The following is a 9,050-nucleotide window of genomic DNA, read 5'->3' as shown; positions in this document are numbered from 1 at the left end:
CACAGACAATTGCCCAAGGCTGGAATCAAACCCAGGTCCTTGGCGCTGTGAGGCAGCAATGCTAACCACTGTGCCGCCCTGTAAGAGCAAGTAGCTTATTAAAATAATCTTCAGCTTCTTGAAATCTGTCTGACATTTTTCTGTCCTGTTACAATCTTTAGCAGGTCTATCAGCAGGGTAGCGATTGTGCTGAAGTTTGGGACAAAACTGTGGCAGAATCCCTGCATTCCCAAGAACTTCACGATTTTCCATTGTACTGTGGAAAAGAGAATTATGCGACTGTTTGTACCTTACTGACCATAAGCATTGTTTGTTCTTCACTAACTCCACATCCGAGGTAGGCAACTTAGGCCTTAGCAGACGACATCTTTGTGAGATTGATTGGCCACCAGGTCAGCTGACTGTATGTTCAGAAAAGGGCCTCCAGTTCCTCTCAGTGCATTTCCCAGATGTTGTTGTACACTTGGAGGTCATCTGGATACACTAAAAAATTAGATAAACCCACTACAACCTGGTTCATCCATCTTTGAAAGGTGAATGGGGCATTTTGGAGTCAAATCGCATGTCACAATACTGTAAAACATGCCTGAGGAGGTGAAAGAGAAGGCTTTATTCACACAGACAGTCAGAGGCAGACGAATCAGAGGCAGGGGAATCTGCTAGTCCCCCTTCAGTTAGTCTATCTTGATAATAAAAGTTGCTTTACCCACGCTATCCATGCAGTTTTTCAGCTGGGTGTCATTACCCTTTTGACAGTCAATGTAACGACTTGTGGAACTGTCTGACTCATGAATAGGCATAACTAGGAGATCCTGCTACTGTTGCTGGGAATTCTTATGTGGTGCTCCAGCAGTGATTCTACCTTCTACTGAATCTGCGGCAACTTTCCTGGGCCTAGCCGATATGGATGTTGCCTTATAGAAAAGGCCTCTCCCACATCCACATCATGTAGGGCTAGGATGCTGCAGTCTGAAGTGTTCCTACATAATCCTATAAATGCTGTAAGCAGCCTCCTTAAATCTGCTCACTCTTCTGCACCTCAATGGGTGCTCCTGATAGAACACGGCCTTTACTTTATTCCCAAGTCTGGATTCTCAATTAGATAATTTACATTACCAAGATTCTCTATCAATCCCTACAGGCCACTGAACTGGACTTTTAAGGTTTCATCTGGTAATTGGTAGGAGCACATGGTCTCCGGGTTGAAATGATTTGGCCTTAGGTATATTTATCTGCCTATTCCTCACAGCTGACTGGCTTCAGAATGACAAATCTTAGATGTTTTTTCCCTGACATTTCAATAGTGACTGCACTTCAGAGATTCTTAATTAGTTGGAGAGCAATTTGAGATGATCTGAGGTGGTGAAAGACCCTAAATAAATATGTTTTTCTTTCAATTCAGTCTGGCTTGTCTCACTTATCGGAATTTATTCAAAGCTAATTGTTTTTCTACTTATATTCCTCAGTACACCCCTAATTACTTAAATGTTAGCACCCACCAATCTCTGATCAAACAAATTTCTTCTGTACATTAAACAGGGTTGTAGAGTTTGATGAAGAATCTGTTTTACAGCCGTGGCTATGAACCATAAAAGGAACCAAATTAAAACCTTCCCTCCACTACCTTTGTACTCACCATGGTGGGACAGAGGAGGGAGAGTTTATTGAGAAAAGTTGGAACCAGCCAGATCTTTTAATGAAACTGAGATGGTGCAAGTCCCACCTTCTCCAAAGGGCAGTTCCAGCTCACCTTCATCTCAGTGTCCTTCAGACACTGCAGTCCTTCTGCCTCTATGCACTGTTCAAATGAGTCACATTGCCCTCCCTTTTTGAACTTGATTGCCTGGTTTCTAATTTGAGACGAAAAATGGGCTTGGGAGTGTTCCATGGATCAAGGTAAGGACTGCAAACGATTGTTAGCTAGAGCACCGAATCGATTCTTAAACTTTATCGCAAAGAATATGGTCGTAATTTAACAGCAATTACGCTAAATCAAGCCTACTTTCAGAAAGCAGTTTAACGGGCGCCAGAGCTTGGAATTTTGTTCAGGTCGGCTTTAATTTCTTCAGGATTACCATTCTACCAAAACGTTTACGAGTTTATTTCGACAAGTTTCACAGGGCGCATTCAGAGAGGAAATTGTTCTAATGTACGTTTTCAAGAAAAAGACACCGGATAAAATCAAGTAATCTTATCGTGTGAAATAGCAAAGGATTGTGTGACTGTAGGTGAACACTCTAAATAATCAGACTGTGTAATTTAAACCAGGAGGGAGAGTTGTGTCCCTTGCAGAGTTGTAATTCTGAAACAGTCCGTCGAATTAGTGTTTGAAATGGGGCGATTTTGATTCCCATTTATTTTAAACTAATGCCCCCATAAACCGACGTTTAAAATTTAATTGCATCAAACAGTACAACTTTAATATTCAGTGTGAAGTTACGCGTTTTTGCTTATAGACGAATTTCAGAACAATTCATAAACCGTGTCGCGGTTTAATTTAGATGATGTAGGCGGATGAAGCAAACTGGGATAGAGGATAAGGAACAGAGCAGCATAGTGTATTCGGAATATTTGTTCGGGTGGAAGGTGAGGGAACACAGAAGCTGACTAAAGCGGATGGCCTGATTCTGTGTCATAAACACTGACGCTCGAGTCCAAGCCATTCTTCAACTGGATCACGATATAAACTGGATGGAATTGTTGCTTTAAAATAGAAATGTCAGTCTATCGGATTTTCCTGTTGTTATTTAGTTTCATGATCTAGTTAGATTCCGAACTGTTTCTTTGTTCATTTCACTTTTTTTGAAAAAAATTTTGCTGTTTCAGCATCAATTTTGCTTGCTCCTTCCCATGAGAAGGTAGACATTTATTTAGTCTTTTTGTGGCTCCCAAGCAGTTCTCTGCCTGTACGGGTGTGGCAGAACCTGCCATTTATCTTTCTTTAAAAAGTGGTGGAAAGTTAGCAATCGTGAATTGGCCATATTAAATTGTCCATAGTGGTCAGGGATGTGTAAGTTCGGTGCATTAGTCAGGGGTAATTGTAGAGCAATAGGGTAAGGGATAGGGTCTGATGGATCCTCAAGAACAAACCACGACAAGCAGCCCAAACACAACCAGAAACCCTAACCACCTTACCATATATCAAAGAAGTTTCAGAAATGACAGCCAGACTACTGAGACCCCTCAGAATCCTAGTAGCACACAAACCCACCAACACTCTCAAACAAAAACTAACAAACTTAAAAGACCTAGTACAACTCATGGACAAAACCAACGTCATCTATAAAATTCCATGCAAGGACTGCCACAAACACTACGTAGGACAAACAGGAAGAAAGTTAGCCACCAGGATACATGAACACCAGCTAGCCACAAAAAGACACGACCCCCTCTCCCTCATAGCTCTACACACGGATGAAAAAAACCACCATTTCGACTGGGACAACACATCTATCCTGGGACAGGCTAAGCAAAGACATGCCAGAGAATTCCTAGAGGCCTGGCACTCCAAGCACAATGTCATAAACAGGCACATAGATCTAGATGCCATCTCTCAACCCCTCAGAAAACGAACAGGAAATGACATCACCACAAACCCCAGGATCCCCATCCAGGAGAAGGATATAAATAGAAAGCAGGAGACAACAGCTTCGCTTCACTTGGAGGTCGCCACTGATGATGTTACCTAGCCAGGTAATGAAACGTCTGGATATCAAACCTACAGCTCAGCGAGCAAACCTACACCCTAATCCTTTTGAGATTGTTAGCAGTGGATAAGATTGTGCCTAAAAGGCACATTAACCTTTTGGAAAGTTCAAGCTGTCAAATAAGTGCCAAGCATGTCAAAACATGTGATCTTGATGAAGGAGAATACTTTTCTCAATCGAATTCAGTCTGCAACATAACCTTTTTTCAGTAATTCTTTTTCCTTTCCATATTGATGCTGGTGAATGATACTTAAGTTGGCATGGTAGGTGAAGGGGGAAAGGGTGGTGGATGGAACTTTATGTTGGCATGGAGGTATGAGTGCCTAAGAGAGAATGGATAGAGGTGTATAGAATGGTGTAGGGGGTGTGAGGGTCCATGATACATGGGTAGATGAGCATCAGGTGGTATAGGCATTGAGGGGTCATGGGGATGGGTGGATGGTCACAGATGCATTGACAGTTTAATGGAGACAGGTCAAGACAATGTTGTAGCAAAGGTTAAAGTTTGATAACTCTGTTTCCTGACCCAGATGCATCTCCAACCCATCCATTTCTGCAGTTAATGGAAGTTTTAAAGTAAATGGGTGAGCCAGCTACTCCAAAGCAGCCTGGGATTTTAGGAGATGTGAGGGATGAGGACTGGATTAGCCTTTTGATTAATTTTTGGCCCCAGTGCTAGAAGCCTTAGACAGCTTTCTCCCTGGCCCAACTCTGAATCTGGCAGCAGTCTCATCAGGGCATCATTCTGAATTTCAATCCATCCTGACTCCTGCAATGAAAGGTATGAACTGTAAGTGGCCGTTTTTAAAGGCTGGATTCACGGAGCAAAGAATTCTTTTGAATCTGTACACTCAATCTGGGAATGAAAATAGGGGCTTGAAATGGAGTTCTTGATGAACCATAACAATTGATTTATCAATTTGTCTATGACAGACACAGAAGTGACGTAAAAAATGGTATGCAATCATAAACCATAGGTCCAAAGACACCTCTAGTGATAACACATTTTGGTATCAAAGTCATATACCTCATTATACATTCAAGCAAGTGGAAGACATGAAGAAGGGAAGCAATATAAGATCATATTTTTGAGAAACATATGTTTCTATACATTAAGTGGAAGTCAGCAGATAGTGAATTGCATAGAGGTAATGAATACTTGAGTTTACCTTCTGTGTTATTCTGTGATACAAATGGAACAGGAGTATCCAAGTTTTTGTTTGCATGGTTTGACTGTGTACAATGGAGTCTGAGAGCTAAATAGAAAGATTACTTTCATATTCCTCCAATTTTACATTTATCTCAAATTGCTGGTGTTAATTGATCATAGGGTTATCATGTAGGATTTATCAGAGAAGGACTGACTCAGCAGTTGAGTTTGGAACAACAGAGTATAGATGTTTTGAGGGAAGCTGTCTGGTTGAGTTTTTTGAGTAAATTGTTAACATATTATGGAGGCATGAGTCTATAGATGTTACCGATAGGAATGCTCAGAAACATTTGATAGGATTCTGCCCATAGTTTATTGGCAAAGAAAAAAGCACACAGCAATTGAGACTTTCTAACATGGCTCTGTAATTGGTTGAAATGTGGGCGAAAAGGGATTAAGGTTTGTGGCATTTTTTTTAAAGAAAAGTTGCGAAAGACTTAACTTAAAGATAGTCAGTTGTACATATGAGATTAAGGTGACTGAATTATGTTCACCAACATATGTTAATTGCAGCAGAAAGTTTTTTTAAAAAAAGACAAAGAATTATCTATTTACTTAGTTGTTTGTGGGAGATGAAATCCAATGCAAGACCACCACTTGAAAAAGACAAATCTTAATGAAGTGAGGCCAAGGGGTAATGGAGCTGTGAACAAATTTAGAAATCCAGAGAAATAACTCACTAAAAGGTTTAATATTTTATAGTTACAAAAAGACTAGTTGGATTTGGAAGTAAAATTTCAGGTGCATAGAGTCTTGCTTGGAAAGGTTGCTACTTGCCTTGAGCACAGGAAACTGATCAGTCAGAAAGTCTTGATTTGTTTACACTTTGACATTCACTCTTATACTGCAGAATTTTGATTTCCAGAGGCATGTGATGTTTTTAGAAGAGTAGACAAGGTAGAGACATCTTGTGATGTTTCATCATAATAAAGGCACTATATAAAGATAAGTTGTTGCTCATTGTCAAGGAAGATGACCAATTGTGGAGAGGTGGATCCAGAAGGTAGGTGTAACCACACTCAGAGCTTGAATCATACATTCTAACGTTCAAGCAATGCAGCAGGCAATTGTTAAACTGAAAAGCAAAATGATAAATTGGCCTGCAGACTGGGTTTAATTAAGACTTGACCCAGGGGTTTGCAGTAGTTGGTTTGCTCCATTCACCATGAAATATTCACTGAAGGCTGAAATGGACAAGTTGGAGATGTGCTTGAGTCAGGAAACAAATTGATCCGACTTGAACCCCGATTCCACGTGACCCAAACCTGTTTGTTTTCCATGTTAAAACTCCACTCTAGGTCAGGTTTTTTGGGAATACTGCAACCAGTTGTAGGGATCAAGATGGGGTTCTTCTCTTTATAGAAGACTCTTGAGTGTCAGACATGTATGAGGGAACCAACCCTGATGGATATCATTTCACAGTCTTCCTAATTAATGGCCAGCACCAAGAACTACTTCCAATTGCTATTATCAGCCAAACTGAACAAGTGGTGATGTTGAACAGCAAGCTCAAGGCTGTGTTATTCAGCAGTGCTTTTGGGAGAGTTGGCACTGCCACTGTAAGCAAGAAGTGACACTGGTAGTGTTGGATGGAGGTGCTCTCTGAAGACTTCTACAGTTGTTAAAAGTGAGTGCCAGGTGATCAGTGTTGAGAGAGATCCCATCTACCTTGTGGCTCTCTGGTACCAATATCCCTTCATGGGGGAATTAAAGGAGATTTCCTTGCCAGCCCACTGCAACTTGCTGCTGTAAGGCTGCACCTGGGCATCGGATGTGTTTAAATCCCAATTTCACTTGACTGCCTCTGTGCATTTAACTGATGAAACATTGGTGGGCTGCACGGTGGCACAGTGGTTAGCACTGCTGCCTCACAGCGCCAGAGACCCGGGTTCAATTCCCGCCTCAGGCGACTGACTGTGTGGAGTTTGCACGTTCTCCCCGTGTCTGCGTGGGTTTCCTCCGGGTGCTCCGGTTTCCTCCCACAGTCCAAAGATGTGCAGGTAAGGTGAATTGGCCATGCTAAATTGCCCATTGTGTTAGGTAAAGGATAAATGTATGGGTATGGGTGGGTTGCGCTTCAGCGGGGCGGTGTGGACTTGTTGGGCCGAAGGGCCTGTTTCCACACTGTAAGTAATCTAATCTAATCTAATCATAACTATCTGACAGCACACTCGGAACTTTGAAGAATGTTATTCAAAAAGTGAGAATTGTTTGTTTTTCTCCCAGCTCCTCCAACAAATCAGTCTGTGCAGGATCGAGAATATTCTCAGTAAAGAGTTAATGGCCTCGAGTGCACGCAGTTCAGATTCATCAGATTGATCCAACAGATAAAAATGATCAATTGCTGGGAGTCAGTTAGACCCCAGGACAATAGATGGCAGCAGTAAGATACAGAATTATCATTCAGTTGAGGAGACTTAACAACCTCACAAAGGAGAGCAAAGCCATTAATGAATAACCCACTTTTTGGCACTGTGTACCATGCTTAATAGTTTCATAAAACAAATTCGGTTCTTTTGATTATAATGAACAGATGTTGAGCATAGCTATGCAGCAGGGAATATAAAAACTTAATTAAGGCAACTGTGACTTTTTAAAATATCTACCTTCCAGCGGTGATAAACAAACTCCCTTCTTTCTGCTTTCATTGTACCAGTGGGAGAGAGCAAGACAAATATATTGCTTTCAAAGATGCTTTTGAGATAAAGACTCAATAGTGATCATTTTAAGATTTATTTCTTGTGTAGTTTGCCACCAACTCCTCTCTCACATAAAAATAGTTGATCGCTGTGCTTGTGCCATTTGGAAACTGAAGCTTAAAAGTTCTACACTGTTCCATTCAACAATTCCCCATGTTCTAACAAGGGATAACAGAAATGGAAAGAAAAAAATGGAGTCTCTTGCTGTATTATAAATTATGATCTTAATGATACATACAAAGTTTCATTTTTATAAAATAGAATTGTTGATATCAATAGTATTAATCTGGCATTCCTTCCTGAGAAAGTATTTGACAAATGTGTTCTGTTCATTTCTGGTACAAATGAAACTCAAACAGTTTGTCCATAACAACATGGTTCCCATTGTTTTCTTTTAGCTTTCTGAAAAATAGTTACCGTCTGAAATCTTTTCCTTGCAATCAACTCCTATAATAATTAATTATCAAGTTGTATATGACAAAAAATATTTCTTGTCTAATGCCATTCTTTTCTCTATTTGGGTGAAACATCATTTGTATATAATTTCTAAACATTGACTTTATTATTTTTAATTTTGCCTCACACCAGAAATAAAGAGGAGGGATTCTTGGTGATGCTGTATATTTTCACCTTGGCAATTTTACCAACATTCTTTTGGTCTCCAGTATTGTGTTGTAAGTATAATGTTATTAAATAAGAATGCATTAGACCTCTGTGATTCTGGAAAGACTTTTTTAATTAATAAATTTAGCACATTGTTTAATTATGACATAAACCATTTTTAAAAAAGAATACATGAAAAAAATTAAAAACCAGGCCTGAAAAGGCTAGCTTGCAGTGCACTCAGGATTCCTGGAGTAGCATGACAATATATGTACTAAATAATGAGGATAAGAGGAAAAAAGACATATAAATGTTATCTTCACAAATGACAGAAAAGAATATCTCAAATTCCTCTGCGTTCACCCATTCCGTACTGCTGAGGCTGAGATTATGTTTGCCAAGTATGAGGCAGATGACATTTAATTCTCAATTAATCATGTGATTTTGCATTTGGTGATGCCTGATGTGGGCTTTTTTTGGGTCTTAAACCACTGCCATTATAATGCTGTTTATGTGCTGCTAGATGTGTTAGCTCACATAATATATACCACAAAGATTGGGTTTTTGCTGCGAGAGCTGTCTTGAAGTTTATTAACTAGACTATCTCCATTTACATTGCTATAATACATGGCCTAGGTTTTGTTCTTGCCGATGCAGGCACTGCGGGTCAATGATCAATACTGCTGCCTCACAGCACTGGGTTCAATTACAGTCTTTGGGTGACTGGGTGGGTGGAGGTTGTATGTCTCCCTATGTCTGCGTTGGTTTCCTTTGTGTAGTCTGGTTTCCTCCCACAGTCCAAAGATGTGCAGGGTTAGGTGGATTGGCCAT

At 40.3% G+C, this 9,050-nt stretch overlaps 1 protein-coding gene across 2 annotated transcripts in view; it reads left to right on the top strand.

Moving 5' to 3' along the window:
• The first annotated feature begins 1,806 nt into the window (after positions 1-1,806).
• The window catches only part of LOC122548903 (collagen alpha-1(IX) chain-like), a 118,668-nt gene continuing 111,424 nt past the window's right edge, over positions 1,807-9,050 (top strand). For both annotated transcript variants that reach the window (XM_043687859.1, XM_043687858.1), the window contains exons 1-2: positions 1,807-1,896; positions 8,205-8,290. In XM_043687859.1, the coding sequence (XP_043543794.1) occupies positions 1,868-1,896; positions 8,205-8,290 (115 nt within the window). In that variant the 5' untranslated portion in view covers positions 1,807-1,867. The remainder of the gene's footprint in view (positions 1,897-8,204; positions 8,291-9,050) is intronic.

The sequence above is a fragment of the Chiloscyllium plagiosum genome, chromosome 4, assembly GCF_004010195.1.
Source record: "Chiloscyllium plagiosum isolate BGI_BamShark_2017 chromosome 4, ASM401019v2, whole genome shotgun sequence".
NCBI classification, from domain to species: domain Eukaryota; kingdom Metazoa; phylum Chordata; class Chondrichthyes; order Orectolobiformes; family Hemiscylliidae; genus Chiloscyllium; species Chiloscyllium plagiosum.
The sequence above is the reverse complement of the archived record's forward strand: the minus strand, read 5'-3'. Positions and strand labels throughout refer to the sequence as shown.